This window comes from Monocercomonoides exilis, assembly GCF_001643675.1.
Source record: "Monocercomonoides exilis strain PA203 chromosome Unknown scaffold50-658552, whole genome shotgun sequence".
Classification (NCBI taxonomy): domain Eukaryota; phylum Preaxostyla; order Oxymonadida; family Polymastigidae; genus Monocercomonoides; species Monocercomonoides exilis.
In genome coordinates, this window is record NW_027150595.1 from 192,718 (window position 1) to 210,088 (window position 17,371).

Below are 17,371 nucleotides of genomic sequence, written 5' to 3' on the forward strand. Positions count from 1 at the left end.
TTCAATTCAGAGTTTGGATTTGGTGTTTTAAGAGATAGAGGAAGACAGGAAGAGGCGTGTCGTGAACTCTCTTGTTCATTTTTCGTCTGTGGATTTTTTTGTTTCAATGCGTTCTATTTGTTCACTATTTGCTTCGAAGATTGAGAAGATGAAAGAGATGAGTCATACGCAAACAGCGAGGAGGGCATCTCATAAAATTAAGTCGATCAACATGAAATAGTTCACAGCGTGTTCGAATGCGTACTTGAGTCTATGAAGAATTGAGCCAGAAGCTGTCAAGAATGATGAAAAGTCATAGAGAGGAATTTGGAAAAATGCTGTTTATTGAGCAAGAAAAATCGATATGGATCATCTTTCTGCCTAATTCGTCCATTCAAATAGAGGAATGTTCTTGACCTTTTCCGCTGAGCAATGGATCGCATGTGCTGTTTTTGTTGCATCTCTCTTCATCTATTTCATCTTCTTCCGCTCCTCCTTCTGCATTCAGCTACGCTTAAATTTCTTGAATTTCCATTTTCGTCTTCTTTACTGTTTTCTTTCTTTCTCTCTCCTCACATCCAGATTCTTCTCCAGATTCTTCCAAAAATCCATGAAGCTCTTCTTCCCCTGGCAGATATATGTGTTCTGCAGCACTACAACTCAGTTTGTCGATGGAATTATCGGAGGAGACGGAGTACTGATTTTGAGGACAAAATCATTTCAATAACCCGCGAAATGGAATATGGTGAAGAAATAATGAGCTTTGTGACTTTGATTATGTGAATGTTCGTTCAACAATGACTAATGCCACTTGACAGAAAAAGAAATAGCTTGAATAAAATTCCTCAAGCCTTTCTTCACCTTTCCAAAAGTGAAGAAGCCCTTCCATTTTTTCTTTCTCTGCTTGCTCTTAAGTGTAACATGAGTTTCCATTGTTCCTTCAACTCCTCCAAACAGCTTATCTAAGAAATTATCAAGCCTGAAATGTTGTTTACGGACGGAACAAACCCCTCCTCCAAGTTTAACGAAACTCTGATATTCAATTCGAGAGGCAGTTGAATCTTTTCTTTCAATGCTCTTTGAACCTTCAACCGACTGAAAATGAGCTACAAGTTCAAATGGATGATCGCAATAACCATTGCATCATTATCTGTCATTGGGTTAGAAAGGGGATATGTATTTTCAAAGGCGACCCCTGTGTTGATGTTTGTGAAGAACTTTTTTTCGTCACAAGAATTATTAAAGAATCTCCTATCACTCTGTTCGATATACGCTCAGAGAAGAGAATCGAAAAAAGAGAAAATTACTGAACTCTATTTTTTATTCTGCTGCGATCTGCTCATTCTTCACATAGCTGGAGTCTATTTTGATGAGCTCAGTTAATCCCGGATATGTTAATTATAGATGTGATAGATGCAACGTGGTTTTTTTTGTTTCGTCGTTGAAGATCGATGGCTAGTGACTCGAACAACAACTTGATTCACATCGCGATTGCATTCGCTTTCTTCCTCAGCTTCTTCATCGTATTCAAGTGCTTTCATCTTTTCAACTTATTCTTTCTATCCTTTTCTCCCTTTCTCTATTTCTATTTCTATTCCAAAAACTTTAGTCTAATTTACGTCTTCAACATTTTCCTGTATAAGATGCATTTAATGTATTTGCAGAGATGTTTCTTCTGCTCCTTGCACGATCTTATTTCCATCTTTTTTCTCATTGGCCGTTCTGTCTCTTTCGCCTGCTGTCTGTTTGATGTGCTTAGCCACTTCATGCATGGAGATTGAAGTTGAGTTCATTACAAAGACATATGATGCTATGTTCAAATAATGCATCTCTTCTATTCAGTTAATCGTGGTGATAGCTTAAAAATAAACACGAGTCGACAACTTTCTTTGTTTGGATTAACATCAACACGAGAATACAAGCGAATTTGAAATAGGATAGAAGAAGATGATGATGAAAATTCGATTCAGAATCAGTATTTTCTTCCCTCTGCTTCTGATTCTTCTGTTGCACCATGATTTTGTAAAAAAACAGGTGGTGCACGGACACTGCTAATGTCATGTACTTCAATATGTTGGGTGCCAATCAAAAAACAGATGAATTACACCATGTCGCTTTACAGCAGCTTGTATTCTCTTGTAGGCTCGCTGCCAGAAAAAGAGACTCTTGCCGCACGCAATTCAGATTGAAGAGAATGATACACTTCTTCGAACAGCGTCTTGAAAATATCTTATGAATGGAACAAATAGACAATGACCTTTTCGGTTTTTGATTTCAAAACCGGATCAAATATATGTTCAAGAAACTTCCCTGTTTCGCCAAAGTGAAAATTCGCCTTCTTGCTGCCTTTGCAACTCAGTTTATTCTACAGTACCATATTTGCCTCCTGAAAAAGCTTCTGCACAAAATCATTTGTCTTTTGCTTTTCGGAATCTGCCATGTTTCCAGTCCAAACGTTATATGCTTCATCTCCATGACGAATGCCTTTCACGATATCGAATTGCTCGATGTTGCTCCATGAATCAATTGCACTGTGACACTTGGAATGGCACTAATAACTCACACCCTTTTGTAATTTAGGCAGCTGATTCTTGTCGCGCAAACAAACAAACAGCGAGATCTCAGTTCACTGCACGACTTGTGTAAATCCTGGGTTTGGTTCTGAATGATAAGAAGAAAAAAGTTAGAAAATCGATAAATTTGTGCTGGATGAGACAGAGCCAGGTTTATTTTCGCTTGTCGCATCAATATATTATAAGGAAACACATCTTCATGTTGAAAACCATTTCGGTACGCGTATGAATGGAATAATACATAATAGTTTTTATGTTCTCTCACTGATGTCATATGCATCCCGCGGTTATATCCTTTCTTCCTGAAAACCATTCGAAGATTTAGCAATGAGTCTTCAAGGATGATTCACAAATGATTTCTTCATTAATAATTCTCTGTAAAAAATGTTCAATCTTCACTTTTTTCTTCGGTCACAACGTCAATTCTTTTTTCTTCTTCAAAATCTTGAGCTTCTTCTTTTTCTTTTCAAATCAACCGAAAAATTACGAAATTCTGTATTATTTAACAATATTACAGCTCATTTCAATTTTTATTTGATCTAGTGACTTTTGTTTTCACATAAACAATTGTTATGTGCAAATTATCACTGATTATTATGAATATTCCTCAGTGTCAACATCGAGAATTCAAAATAACTTCAATTCCTGTTCATCATATTTAAAAATAAATGCTCGAATTACAGTTAATCTCACTCTTATGACACACAGTTATTTACTCAAATATTGTGTTTGTTCTCGATATTCAAAAAAATAAAAATTATGGAACACAATTGAAAATCCAATTGGATAAAATCAATAATGATATAAATTTATGAAAGTCGATGAAGAGTTAAACAATTTTCCTCTTTTGGCGAACGTTATAGAGATGCAAGACAAACAAAACACTTCATTGCTTTAATATTCTTGCAATTTTTCAAGTAATAAATGATATTATTTTATCAAAATTGAAAACCTGTGTGACGTGATGAAATTTTTGTCTTCGCGTAAGTCAGTGAAATTTGGTCACGTCAATGTTTTTTTTTTTTCTATTAAGAAAAAAGATAAAAAATTAATTGTGAAAATTTTTATTTTTTAATAAAAAAAATTTAATTTGAAATAATTTTTGAAGGTGTAATTTTAGATTTTATTTTCTGTTTCCCATAAATCGATTTCAATTATGAATTGAGAATGAGTTGCTTTTAATCAGAGATCAAACGCCTCATTTGCACAATAATGTTCATAATGCGTCACTCCACTACTTTTTACATAACGGTTGATGTATCTAGCACTTATACAGTTTAATATTATTTTTAACTCTCTGATTTTTCATTTAGATGTTTTATTTCTTTTTTCAATAGAATTTTCATATCTCTGCCCACTATTCTCAAGTATTTCATTTCTTAATTGCTTGTTTTAGACAATCACTGATGCCTCTTCTGTTTGAATGTTGAATTTTTTCAAAGAATATTTTAAAAGATTTCTCTTTTTCATCATTTCCTCCGCATCCTTTCCTGTCCCCACGATCTTTCATCGATTCAACCTTCAATTATGAACAAACAACTTCATTTTTCAGGCACGATCTTCATCAAATGCCCCTGTTGTACACATTGGAAATGAAACTAAAACAGTGAAACTTGGAAGATTGATTTCATTCGGTTTAAACAGCCATCGCTTCGAATAGTGCGAATGGGGAAACACGACTGGCGGGCCAGATCGAGGAGGAGCACTTTCTGTTGTTTGCACAAATGCAAATCTCACAATCACTTCTTGTTCCTTCAACAATTGTTCAAATACAAATCATGGTGGAGCATTGTATTTCAATAGTTTGTTGAAAATTGACATCACAAAATCCAATTTCACAAGTTGCTCGGCTGCTCATGGAGGAGCAGTCCATGCTACAAGTCCACGATCAAATTCTGTTTGGACATTCTCAGAAAACAGAGTTGAAAATTGTTCAATAATAAATTGGTGTGGAACTGGTTGGTATTTTGGGGTTGGTGATTTTTCTTCAAACGGTCAATTCCTGTTCACCAAATGCAAGTGCATCTCAAATTCCGGTGGTGATGCTGCTGGCTCTCTAACATTTCGTTATCCTCCAAGCAACAAACCGAGTCAATTTTTGGTTAATGATTGTCAGTTCATCGATAATAAATTGACATCAACTTCAACTACCTACGGAGGTGCTGCGTTGTGTTGCACATACACCTTCACTTGGATGAGTGGAGTAAAATTCATCACATTCTGTTTCTTCGATGGCAATTCCGCAACTAATGGAATGGGGAATGATGTGTTCTTCAGTGGAAGCAGCATCACCCAATCTCCATTTGAGAATTGTGGCTCAACAACAGAATCAAAAAGAGTGTGGAATCAAGGAACTGCAGATAGCAGTGTGTACAATGGCTGGCTCCCCCTCATCGCCCAGAATAAAATCGTTGACAACAATGGAACTAATTCTGATGCCTGTGGCAGACCCCAACAGACCCCATGTGCTGCCATCGAGTATGCCCTCAACGGATTCATTTCCCTCCTCCAAGATGCCTACCTCACTCTCCCCACCTCAATATTTGCTCCCACTCAAAAGCTCTCTTGCTGCGCTGCTGATGCAGAAAATTCTGGAAATGGAACAATTGCTCCGTCCTTTGAATCTTCATGAAATGTCCATTGATATTTCTCATGTTCATCTTCATATTATATTTTCATATTTTGCCTCTTCCTCCTCTTCCTCCTCTTCCTCTTCTTCCTCTTCTTCCTCTTCTTCCTCTTCTTCCTCTTCTTCTTCTTCTTCCTCTTTCTTCTCTGTCTTCTTCTCATTCTTTCCTTCATTTTCTTCTTTCTCTTTCTTTTGTTTCTCTTCCTTCTCTTCTTCCTTCTCTTCCTCTTCCTCTTCTTCCCTCTCTTTTCTTTCCCTCTCCTCCTCCTCTTCTTCCTCCTCTTCTTCCTCTTCTTCCTCCTCTTCCTCATCTTCCTCATCTTCCTTATCTTCCTCATCTTCATCATCATCTTCTTCTTCTTCTTCTTTAACACCAACTGATTCACCTTTTCATCAGCACCACACTTTCCATCCTTCTCCTCTCCACTCTTCTTCATCTGTTTGCTCCATTCATCACGAAAACTCCAGAGTTATTTATTATCCTCTCTCTGAATCATTCACTTCTTCCTCTTCCTCATCTTCCTTTTCTTCTCAAGAAGATAAATCTGCTCCCCTTTCTTCTTCCTTTTCTTCCTTCACCTCTCCTCCTTCTCCTTCTTTCTTTCCGTTAATTGCCTCCATCTCCTTCACAAACATCACAGCTTCTATGTTCTTTCAATAAACAGAAGAACTTCCACATTATCCCCTCATCTTTATTTCCTTCTCCACATAAACAGGATGCACACAAACATCTGTCAACGTAACTGCAAACGCCGCTGACGCAAACGAATCTGTGCATTCAGTCACATTTTCCGACAAAAAATGAGATGTCCTCAACACTCACACGCGTTCCTGCCCACCCCTTCCCCCACACACACCAAAAAAGATCCCGTCCTTAATCCAGGAAGAAGCGGTTCTATTTTATCAAAGCAGAATATGAAGACTCCACGCAAAGATTTAAGTTCGCTCAGCATTCCATTGTGTTCTTCACCAGCTGAAACTTTGAAAACTTGCGTTGTTTCTTCCTCATCACTGCCAAAAGAAGAATTAGCACATACAGAAGCAGCAGCAACAAAAGAAGAAGAAACAAAGCCATAATGCACTTTATATGCAACCATCTTCAACTCCACAGAAACGCCCAGTAGATCAACCGCTGAAAAAGCGCGGACAATCTGCAATGGCCGACGAAATGTCGCAACTTCATTGATCGCCCGACACATATCATTTGACTTCCTTCTCTGAATGAACTCCTCTTCTGCACCGAGCTCCTTGTCTGATGCGTTGAACGATTTCTGCTCCTTCGCTATCTGCACCTCTGCCTGTCTCCCCTCTGCCGGCCCGCGCCAGCTGCACATCTGTGTCAAACGCACCCACAAACACTCAACCAAACACGCGCGCACGCTTCATCGCTGTTCTGTTGACCAGAATCTTCTTTTCATTGTCTTCTTCTGCTTTTTGTTTACTCCTCCGTGTCACCTCAATTCTCTCTTCCTATGTCGACTAAACTTTCACAGAATAATTTGTCTTTCATTCCTACAGGCACTGCAACTTAACAACACAGCTTCCGAAGATGAAACTGGATATGTGTGTTCGCATAACTCATCAGCTCCTTTCGAACTATTCAGATGCAGTGATCAAAGTCGCATTTCTTTGCTTTTTCTCCGTTTCTTTCGACAAGAATACAGAACTTATCGGCCAAGTCTTTTTCCATTGCCTTCTTTATGTTCTCACCATTCCTTATCACTTGCAGGATCAAGATCTCCAAATCTCCAGAGCCAGACTTCTCTTCGACTTCGTTCCTCAGCTGTATCTCCGCCTTTTTTCCCACATTTCAGCACTGCTTATAGTCAGCAGCATGTTCAGTCGCCCGGCACATCCAAAGTCTTCCCGTCTGCAATGCTCACACGCATCATTTGCTGATTGCCTTTTTGGTTCAAGGAACAGCTCGTCAGCCCTCAGTCAGATAGAACAACCACTGCACTCCGCTCTTCTTCATGCATTAAAATTTTCCTCCCTCTTCCCCCTCTTCCTCCTCTTCTTTTTATCACTCTTCATAAATCAAATAACTTTCTTCCACTTGCTTTTTCATAAGATTTGACTTTTTCCTCAATCATTTTCAAACAATTAGTTTGCATTTGCACCTGTTCCACATCTTTTCCCACTCCATCTGCAATTCCATCTGAAGTTATACCCAAAGATCCATCTGCTGCTTCTTCTTCTGCTCTCCTGTTCTCCTGTTGAATGTCATCTCTTTGCGAAGATCTGTTGATTATAGGTAACATTGAATGCTGCTTGCCTGTCTTTTCGTGTGTCTCCGCCTTCACAAACCTCAGCCGACCCAGCCTAAGTACCTCTATAACCAGCGGCGCAATCGCTTCTTCCGGCTTCTCCTGGTTCTTTTTGATTCTCTCCATAAACTTCCTGAACTCCATCAGATATCCTCCTTTCTCCTCATTCCCATCACCTCCCTCTTTTCCTTTATATTCTTCTCCATCTTCTTCTCCCTTTTCTTCTCCCTTTTCTTCTCCCTTTTCTTCTCCCTTTTCTTCTCCCTTTTCTTCTCCCTCTTTACCTCATTCCAATCACCTTCCTCTTCCTCTTCCTCTTCTCGCTCCTCCACTTCCGCTAGCGCAATTGCTGCAGGTGGCAGAACCACGTCTTCCATCCTCAGCCCATCTTCCTCCAGCACCTTCTCCACAATCTCCTCCACTTCACATACTGCAACCCCTCTCCCCATCACTTCATCGTCCAGCTTCACCATAACACACCTCGACTGTGGTGATCGCAATATTCACAGCGACGGGTCAAACAGATCGTTGATCGAATCGAATGCATTCACATCTGCCGCTGCAAAGATCCGCTTGCTCCCCGACTTCGTGCCCACCGAAGTTGCAAGCCACAGAAACAGCGCCACCAAAGTAACTGAAAACCTCACCGAAAGCGCATCATAAGCACACACAACACCCCCACACAGCACCGCCCGAAGCGCTTCAACGTATTCCCGCAGCATCTGCTGCTCCTTCAGAAAAGAATTCCTATGATTTGCATACACTACTGCTGCCTTAGGCACCGCAATCCGCAGCCGCCTCTCAAAGTCGTCCATCGCTGCTACAGATGTGTATGAAGCAGCCACCACAGACGCATACGAAGGGTCAATCGCAGGTGATGATGACGAAGATGATGGCTTATCATCTTCTGTCATTTTCTTCTCTTCGCTTCTCCGCCTCCGGAATGGCGAAGCAGATCAACGTGCTTCTCCAGTTGAAGAAGACGAAGAATACCAAAGACGCTGAACAAAAAGACGACTGATGCACTTCGATGGTAACATGAGTATTTTTCAGATACCTAACCACATCTGCAGGCAGATCAATCGGAGATACAAGCGCAACATCCGCAATCCAATCACAAATCCCATTCTGCCACAAAAGATCATTGCTTTTAAGTGGATGGAAATGGATGGAACAGAATTTTTTTTGAAAGGGAATTGAAATGAGAAGAAAAAGATGAGCAAAAAAGAAAAATGAAAAGTTGAAAGCTATTTAAGATATGATTCATGGCTTGATTCTAAACTTGAGATATCATTTCTCTTTTGAATTTTTTTTCTGAAAAGGAAATTTAATATAAGAAATTATAAGTTGTTTTTTTTACTATTTATTATAAAATTAAAAACTGCTCTGTATTAACAATTTTTTGAATTTCTTATAAAACAATGAAAACAGTATCGATGAAATTTTCTAGTTTAATAATTTCTAACAAAAAATACACGAATTATAGCAAGTTAATATCTATTTGTTTTTCGACATAAGAAAATATTCAAAAAGAAGTCTCCATTCAGAAAATGAAAACGTTTATTCGAACAGTTGAAATCAAAACAAAGAAATATGAACAAATTATTAAATTGCTCCAAAAAACAAGAAAAATAATATATAGGGTCAGTAATTTATCGGGACCCTTTTTTTTTATTGGGACCTTTTTATTTGACTAGAAAAAAAAAATTAAATAAAAATTAAAAAAACACAAATGAAGAATCCAATTTACGTATTACTTTTCTTTTTCCTTTTTTTCTTTCAATTATATTGATTTCTTCCTTTTCATTTTCATGATCATCTTCTTTCACTTCAAATTTTCTCTTTATTTTTTTCATTTCAATTAAAGACTCTAACTCATTATCGTCTTTTTGCTCTTCTTTTTTCATTTCTTCAGAAAAATTCTTTTCATCATCAACTTTTTCTTCTTTTTCGACTTTTTCTTCATCTTAAATTCCCAAATGTTCACTCCAATCATTCAGAAGCTTCTCATCAGCAATTAACTTGCCACAGAAGTCGAATCTGTTTGAATGAGTTGAAGGTTGATATTCCGATATTTCTGGAAGCTTCATAAGAATCGGTCCAGATTCGTTATGAAGTACTCCACTCGTTGCGAAGGCTTTTTCAATTACAGCAAGTGAGAGTGCGGTATGAATTGCTTGAGGGAGAACATCCACAAGAGCTGTTCTTTTCGATGAAGATGTCGATGACGACGGAGATTCATATTTTGTTTGCAGTTCTGTTTTGAGAACAGCGAGGACTCCTCTGTCAAGAGGCTGGGCGATATGTGTGCTGTGAGGAATGAAGGTGACGACTTCGATATTTTCTTTTTGAAATTCTCTCCAGATTGTCGGATCTGCGCGAGAAGTATGTGAGTCGATGAGAAGCAAGCAGCGAGAGTTTTCCAGTGACATGCGCTTTCTGCGATCGATGATTCCTTGAAGGAGTGTTGAATGCGAATTTTTTTTGAATTGATTGCAGCCCATCCTACCACTTCTGTTTAGCCAGATATCCAGAGTTTGTGATGGCAGCGGCTTCATTTCATCAGGAAGACTCTTGCTAGGCCATAGAATCAAGAAGGAAGTGCAAATCCATCAGCAGCCACAGCAGCAACTAGAGTAGAATTCACCATTTTTGTGGTTCTTTACGAAATCCCGGATTTTCATTTTTTGGATGAACCAATCTTAGCTTTGTATTGGTAGGGACTCTCAGTGATGACTCATCCATGTTGAATATTAGTTCTTTGCAGTATTCATTTTTTTCATGTAGACCGTCCAATAATGAATGCCAGGGCTGCAGAACACTTTGGCACGACACCGCTAGGCGATTAACATCAACATTTTTCGGCGAACTTCTCTTCAGCTCTGGATGGCGCTTCACAAATTGGTAAGCTGTAGCCATTGAAACGTTTATGTTTGGTGCGTCTTCGTCATCTGTATCATTAATTACATTTTCCATCTAATGTTTTTTTAAGAATTATTAATTATTAAAGAACAATAAACCAGTTCGCGAACTTTCCGTATAGGCAAACAGCTTCCAGATCTTGATTCAATGATAATTTCATCCAGCACAATTTGTTCTTTGTCTCCTATAACAAATTGTGGCCTTCCCACTTTTGAAACAAGCCTTTTATTTCTCAGCGCCCGAACTGCATTTTTAATTCTTTTGCGTGAGAATTCCATGGAGTTAATTGCGTCTGTAATCCTGACAACTCCATCAACCACAATGCGCGCCATCCTTTCCAGTCGATTGTCAATCCTTCTATAATCGAAAGATTTCATTGCAGCACGTAATTTTCTTTGTCCAGCAATTCTCTTTTGTTCCACAGCAATTTTCATTTTTTTATTATGGTCATGATCTTAAGTCCAATTTATTATTTTATTAATTATAACTTTCAATTTTCATTGAAATTAAATTTTTATTTGCATTAAATACGAATTTAAATGGTTTTACGCACCTTGTTACCCACCTATTTATTTATTTTTTTCGACGGAAGGGATTAACCCCCCCATCTCCCCCCAATTGGATATAGGCTTCGCATTCAAATGTAATTATCCTTATTTTCAGGGTTTGCTTATATACTGATAATGTTAATAAATATATAAAAAGTGGGAATTTTAGTTTTCTATTTAAAAATTTAGGCACCGTTAAAAAAAAAGGTCCCGATAAATTACTGACCCTAATAACATTGATGTGATTTAACAGTTAAAAAAATAGAAGAAATTTGTTTTAATGAAACGCAGTATTTGGGGATATGTGACAAAACTCAACAGAATAATTTTTTACAAAATGTGATGGAAAAGGAATGATCAACATTTTCTGATCATTATCGATCTGATTTTCAGATCAATTAAACGTTTGCGACTTTTCATAAATAATGACCCAAATGAATTTTCGTTTCCTCGTTTTCTTCAATATCCTAAGAAAACCCTCCAGAAAAAAACATCTTCTCTTTCATCTTTTGATATCTGCTATATTTATTCCTCTTCTGGGTGTATTGCAAAAAAATTATTTAAATATATCTTGATCAATTGTTGGATTCCATTAATCTCAGAGAAAATCAAACCAACCAGCTCTTATCACGCCTTTCTGTTGATGGATAATCATTCAACACACAATGATGTGTTTGTAATTAAAGCCGGAGAAAAAAACAACATCTTTCAGAAACGATTCCTGCCCAATATGAGGCACTTCCTTTGACCGAGTGACTCATATGTTTTATCTCGACTGAAATCAACATTGAACAACAAATTTGTTATTCCATCTCCATTCTCCCTCTCTTCTTATCGAACACAACTCGCAGAAGTTCTTCCTGAAGCCTTGTCAGCTGCTCACGTTCCTTCATATATTAAAGCAGCATTCATAAAGATGTTAGTAAAGCCTGTTGCCACAGCTCCTGTTCTCAACTTTGATTAAGTGGAGCACCTAATGGAGCATTTCCATAAAAAGAGAATCTTCATCCTTAATCTGAAGAGTTACTGAAGAACTTTTCGGTAACTTTTCTCCAATTTAAACGCAAAGAATCCCAGTTTCATCTAAAACTTTTAACATTAATTTTGAAGAATTTTCTAACTTGACAAAATTCACTTCATCTAACATATCGAGTTCTTTTTCAACGCCTTTTGATTACAAATCACATTTATCAGCAATTATTGAAGATTTGGACAGCTTTGATTTAATAAAAACAACTTAAAGATACTAAAAAGCATCTTGAATATCTTGGATGAATGTTAAAAGAAATTGAAAAATCAAATGTTTCATCGACTTCTTCAACTTTGAAAACAAGTTATTCTCGAAAAGAATTCTACATTCTTTTGTCAAGCTCTTCTTCAGATGAAGAAAAAAAGAGAAATTAAACAGAAAAAGATAAAGATAATCTTTAAAATTATCAACAATAATACAAGTGGAGAAAGCCACATTGATGAAAGAAGAAAATTGGAAAAGGAAAATGCAATTCAAACAGCAGTCTCACCATCTTTCAGCAAAATAGATAATTGAATTTCGCAAAAAATATTATTCTTCTTTGTCGTCGTAGTTTCTTTCTATCTATCTTTCTTTTTATAATAAAAAAGTTTGGAACCGCGAAATGTTGAGATCAATAAAGAAAAACAAGTGAATAATGTTTGTGCTTTTCTCAGAACTTGCAACTGTGGAAAATGAATAGTTCAAAGTTGATTTGAAGATGAATACTAAACAATTTATTAACAACTGGAGAGCATTTCAAATCAGTCATTTCATTACATACAAATATTCTCTTGATTTAATTGAAGTAAACATGAAGAAATAAATAAATAATTCAACAAAATTGAATGCGTTTAGCGAAATTGAAAGGGGGCAGGCTTAGCACCAGGTGGCGTGAAAATATCCAAAGGTATTTTTTTTGTAATTTTGAAAAATATGTCAATTTTTTTGTTGATATTTCTTCGCTTCATTTTGATGAATCTGGATAAAAAATCACTTTAAGCAAACATATGAAAATTAATTTTTGTATCGTTTTGTGAAATGAATGAAAAATGAGAAAACTGAAAATAAAGAGTGACAAAATACAATGAATTTCCTCAAACATTCACAAGATAATCTGAAATACTCAAAGATAAATCATCATAATATTTTTGGTTGAGAAATTCAAATATTTTATGAAAGCTGGTGATGGCATCTTCGTATCCTTCTTCCTCCAGCTTTTCAAAAACCTTCCTGTTCAACTCTTTTCCTTTAACTTCTTCCAATTCATCATCTGTCTTCCTTTTCAATCTTTTTGAAACATTCAAAAAGAAATACAAGCAATTTCTCATCACATTGTCATCCAACGTTGGTTGCTGCATCCCCTCCAAAACAGTATCAACTGCTCCTCCTTTCAACAAGTCTTCAACTTTCACAACTCTATTGTCTGATGCATTTCTCAAGAAGTGAATGCATCGATTGCAAATTACTCCATTATTCCCTTTTGCTGCTCGATATAAATGAACAATGCTATTGATTAGCTCAACATTTTCTTCATTCCACAATCGACAACTGAGAAAATACATTTCACATGTTTTCAGCCATCTCATCAATGCAAATTCTTCTTTCGTTTCTTCTTTGTTCATTTCTTCTTTTTTCTTCCAGTCAATGCATCTTGCTAGCTCTTCCAATTCTCTTGCTGCTTCTCTTCCAAAATGCAGCTCAGCCGTAATTGTATCTTCCAAGCTGTAATCATTGAAGAATCTGTATATTAAAAATTGCCAAGCACACTGATAGGCAAGTTTTGTGAGATTTCTGTGTTTTTGCTGATGTTTGACGATTTCTGTAATTTCCTTCAAATATAGTTCTTGTCCAATTTCCTTTTTAAAAATAAGAGGAGAAAAAATTCAATAACATAAATAAAGGAACTAGAAGTGCTCATACAAAAAATCCCATATCACTCAAAGCCATCAATGCTATTTCCACTTCTGTTTGAACTTCCTCGCTTTCATCTTTGACAGAAGCAGCTTTCAGGAGGCAAGGCACGCATACGCAAAGCATTTTCGAATTTATGCAACCATTCAGAAAAACAAAACATTCGCAAAGGTCAGAAAAAAGCTTTTCATTCTTTTCTTCTTTCTTTTCTTCTTCAATTACCATCTTCTTAAATCTTTCACCTAGCGAAGACGAATCAAAGCATAAATTCCAAACATTTTTCATCACCTTGCAATATCCAATATGCTTCAGCAGCAAAATTGCATTCTCCATTGACATTTTCTTTTCTTCAATCATTTTTTCTATTTTGTCGAATGTTTCTTCGTTTAAAATTGATTCGAATTCTTCTTTATTCATTCCATCAACTTCTTTATTCATTTCTTCAATTTTCTGTTTCTGTTCTGCTTCAGTGAATTGTTCCAACTGTGAAAGTTTCTCTAAAAAATGTGAAAAATCAAAAGAGAAAAAAGAAGCATTTATTTTTAAAACCAACAATTTCTTATAACATTTTGCAAACCCAGAAATATTTGCTTTTTTGAAGGTGACTGTGAAATCGCAAAATGAATTCAAAACAGTTTATAAATTCGTTTTCGAAATATTCGTTGAATATTCGAATTAAAAGAATTAAAAACATCAAATCAAAAATTTTTAAACAACACAGGATTCGAAACCTCTTTTGCCATCAAAGATTTTTGCATCAAAACAAGCAAATCTTAATATTAAAAAAATCAATTTTCGCGCAAATAAGTAAGGGTGACCAACCTATAATTTATAAAGTTATTTTTTTTAAATTGGTGATTTGCTACAGTCAGAGCATGTTTGAGCTGCTTGTGCATACAACTACAGATGCAACCATGCGAGTTATATCCCCACAGAAGAATAGGAATTTTGCTTACAGATGGAGAAGCGAGTGGCTGTTTGCATCGATTGTTTGCGAAAAGTGAATTGGTGGAGAAAACCAGAGTGAAATTTGAACTTGGTTAAAAATCGCAAAATATATGAGGCAACATCGTCTGCGATATTTTGAATGAAAAATAACTCAAGCAAGATGCAGAAAAAAAGCGATTAAAATGCTAGAAAGATTGAATTGAACAGCTTGTTCATTTTGTGGAAAATACAGTACACTTGGCATAACTATTGCGCAGGACTTGCTTTATATGGTTTTTTTTGGTAGAGTGTTGGCTTTGTGGAAAAGGAAAGGGAATTGAGGGGTTGGACAATGGAGGAAGCGAGTTGAACGAAGCACTCAGCAGGCCTCAACAACAATCGCGTTTGCATTTTGAACGAAGCAAGTTGGAAATCTATCAACAAATACTTGCAGTTGAATTGGGCTTTGTAAAGGTGTTAATTTGGAGAATATGTGTTTTCATCTGATATCACGGCCAGCTCCACAATGGATTCTCTGCTTTCGATGATGTTCTTTACCAACCATTTGTTATCCAGTTGTCTGTTTTTTTTTTTGTGACAAGAGGCAATTTTGGAGAACAAGGAAGCCAGCTGGGCTGATAATTACCAATCCATTGGAGATGGGAAAAGATTTCGAGGTCAAAAAGATGGTTTGTTTTTTTTTATTTCATTCATTTTTCTTTAAAGCTACTCTTTGAATGAATAGAGATTGGCCACGAACAGGAATGACAGGAAAGAAATCTTTTTTTTTATTTAGCAAAAGAACCAGAAGTTTTGAGATTATTCTTGTTTGGATTGCATTCAACAATAACATTCGTTACTTTTGCCATCTGTTTTGTATGAACCACAGCATAACAATGCTTGACATGAGCTTAAAAGGGAGAAAAAGCAGTTTGTTTGGCTCGTTTGTTGAGGGTATTTAACAGAAGCGACTCTTTTGTCGGAGTAGATGAGCTGGCTGAGCATTCACATTCAAAAAGCATCCAACTTTTTTTGTGATTTGCCATTACTCATTGTCATTTCCAGAATGGTTTGATGGAAACATGCAACTGGAAGACTTTATGACAAGACTCACACTTTTGATGCAACTAACAGAATTGGATGAATAAAATGTGAAAAGGATTTTCGAAACTTTGAATTGGGATCAAAAATTGGAGGATTTCCAAAAGGAGAAGAGAAAAAGGAGAGAAGATGGAGCAATGGACTGGAAAATAAGGAAAAATGATTGTGGAAAAGAAAAGTTGCACTGAGGGGAAATGGAGGAAAGAATAACAAAAAGAGGAGAAAGAGCGAGAACCTAACAATTCTGAAGAAAGAGAATCATACCATTGGAGAAAGAAAGAAAGAAAGAAAGAAAGAGAAAAAAATTAATAGTTCAAGAATGAGTTGAAAAATATCTGAATAAAATAAAATTAGTTAATAAAAATTATATTCACAATTGAAAAATGAGTTTTCAAGAATAATTGGATGAATCGTGAAATTACAAAAATTTCAAAATTATTGGGTTATTTTGAAATTATCCAATAATTTTGAAGTTGTCCATGGAACTTTTGAAAAATTTTGGGAAATTTTGCAATTAGTTAGGAAGCTAATTTTATTCTGTGAAAATATATATTTTGCAAAAAACATACAGTAATTCAAAGCAAATATTCATGTTATTCTCTTGTGTTTTTAGTGTTAATATCAAATAATATAACTTATTTGCTGTTTTTTTAGGAAATTAAAAAATTTTTTTTGAAATAAGCTTTTAATCCAATTTTGTTCTTTTCTAAGACATCGTTTTTTTTTTTTTTTTTTTTTTTTTTTTTTTTTTTTTTTTTTTTTTTTTTGTTCGAGCAATTCAAATGAAAAATACTTCTCATTAAGCTTGAAGATTAAAAATGTTCATTATTAAACAGAATGAATGGATGCAACAAAAAGCCAATCATTTTTTTTGTTTGAATGGGTTGACTGTTCATCACCACAAGGAGGCGTACCTCATGTGCAAGATTATTCAAATGCTATTCTGTCAGTTGAGAATTCTTCATTCACAAGCAGCAATGCTTCTTCCACAAAAGGTGGGGGAATATTTGTCTTCAAAATTGCTAAACACACTGTGCTTCATTCAACATTCACCCAAAGTTCGGTTGCAGCAACAACACACTTTAGTGATGCAGGAATCATGGCAGAAGATATTCACACTTAACCAGTTGTTGATGATTTCTCCTTTCAAAATTACTCTTCTGGAGACAATGGAGGAGGAATTTGTTTTAATCAAGAAGTTGTTCAAAAACAAAAGCAATGCGTTGTGAGTTCCTTTTTTTGAAAACAACAGGCGTAATAGTTCATCTGATGGCACGGGTGGTGCAATTGAGCATTGGAATTTTTTGGACAAAGTCTAAATGTTTTACTCCCCATTCTGCAACTGCTTTTCGATGATAGTAGGAGATGCTGTTGGCTTATAAATTGTTGCAGTTTATAAAGGAATTTTTATTTTTCTGTTGTTTTTTCCACAATAACCCATGTGTGAAAGGCAGACATGACATTCTTTTTCAAAACTTTTCATCAAACAACATTCACATAAG

The 17,371-nt window shown here is 36.0% G+C and overlaps 5 protein-coding genes across 5 annotated transcripts; all 5 read right to left on the bottom strand.

Moving 5' to 3' along the window:
• Nucleotides 1–5,214: 5,214 nt before the first annotated feature.
• On the bottom strand, nt 5,215–6,515 carry MONOS_10878 (uncharacterized protein; the record flags this gene model as incomplete). Its single annotated transcript, XM_067863360.1, has 3 exons — nt 5,215–5,558; nt 5,911–5,951; nt 6,037–6,515. The coding sequence occupies 3 exons, from the start codon at nt 6,513–6,515 to the stop codon at nt 5,215–5,217; spliced, it is 864 nt and encodes a 287-aa protein (XP_067720898.1).
• A 266-nt stretch (nt 6,516–6,781) lies between these two features.
• On the bottom strand, nt 6,782–7,921 carry MONOS_10879 (uncharacterized protein; the record flags this gene model as incomplete). Its single annotated transcript, XM_067863361.1, has 3 exons — nt 6,782–6,976; nt 7,302–7,712; nt 7,781–7,921. The coding sequence occupies 3 exons, from the start codon at nt 7,919–7,921 to the stop codon at nt 6,782–6,784; spliced, it is 747 nt and encodes a 248-aa protein (XP_067720899.1).
• Nucleotides 7,922–7,951: 30 nt separating this feature from the next.
• Nucleotides 7,952–8,362, bottom strand: MONOS_10880 (uncharacterized protein; the record flags this gene model as incomplete). The annotated part of the gene is made up of 1 exon (XM_067863363.1): nt 7,952–8,362. The coding sequence occupies one exon, from the start codon at nt 8,360–8,362 to the stop codon at nt 7,952–7,954; it is 411 nt and encodes a 136-aa protein (XP_067720900.1).
• Nucleotides 8,363–9,415: 1,053 nt separating this feature from the next.
• MONOS_10881 (uncharacterized protein) lies at nt 9,416–10,804 on the bottom strand (the record flags this gene model as incomplete). Its single annotated transcript, XM_067863364.1, has 3 exons — nt 9,416–10,025; nt 10,096–10,424; nt 10,469–10,804. The coding sequence occupies 3 exons, from the start codon at nt 10,802–10,804 to the stop codon at nt 9,416–9,418; spliced, it is 1,275 nt and encodes a 424-aa protein (XP_067720901.1).
• A 2,131-nt stretch (nt 10,805–12,935) lies between these two features.
• On the bottom strand, nt 12,936–13,967 carry MONOS_10882 (uncharacterized protein; the record flags this gene model as incomplete). The annotated part of the gene is made up of 3 exons (XM_067863365.1): nt 12,936–13,652; nt 13,698–13,786; nt 13,851–13,967. The coding sequence occupies 3 exons, from the start codon at nt 13,965–13,967 to the stop codon at nt 13,025–13,027; spliced, it is 834 nt and encodes a 277-aa protein (XP_067720902.1). The 3' UTR covers nt 12,936–13,024.
• Between the last annotated feature and the right edge of the window lie 3,404 nt (nt 13,968–17,371).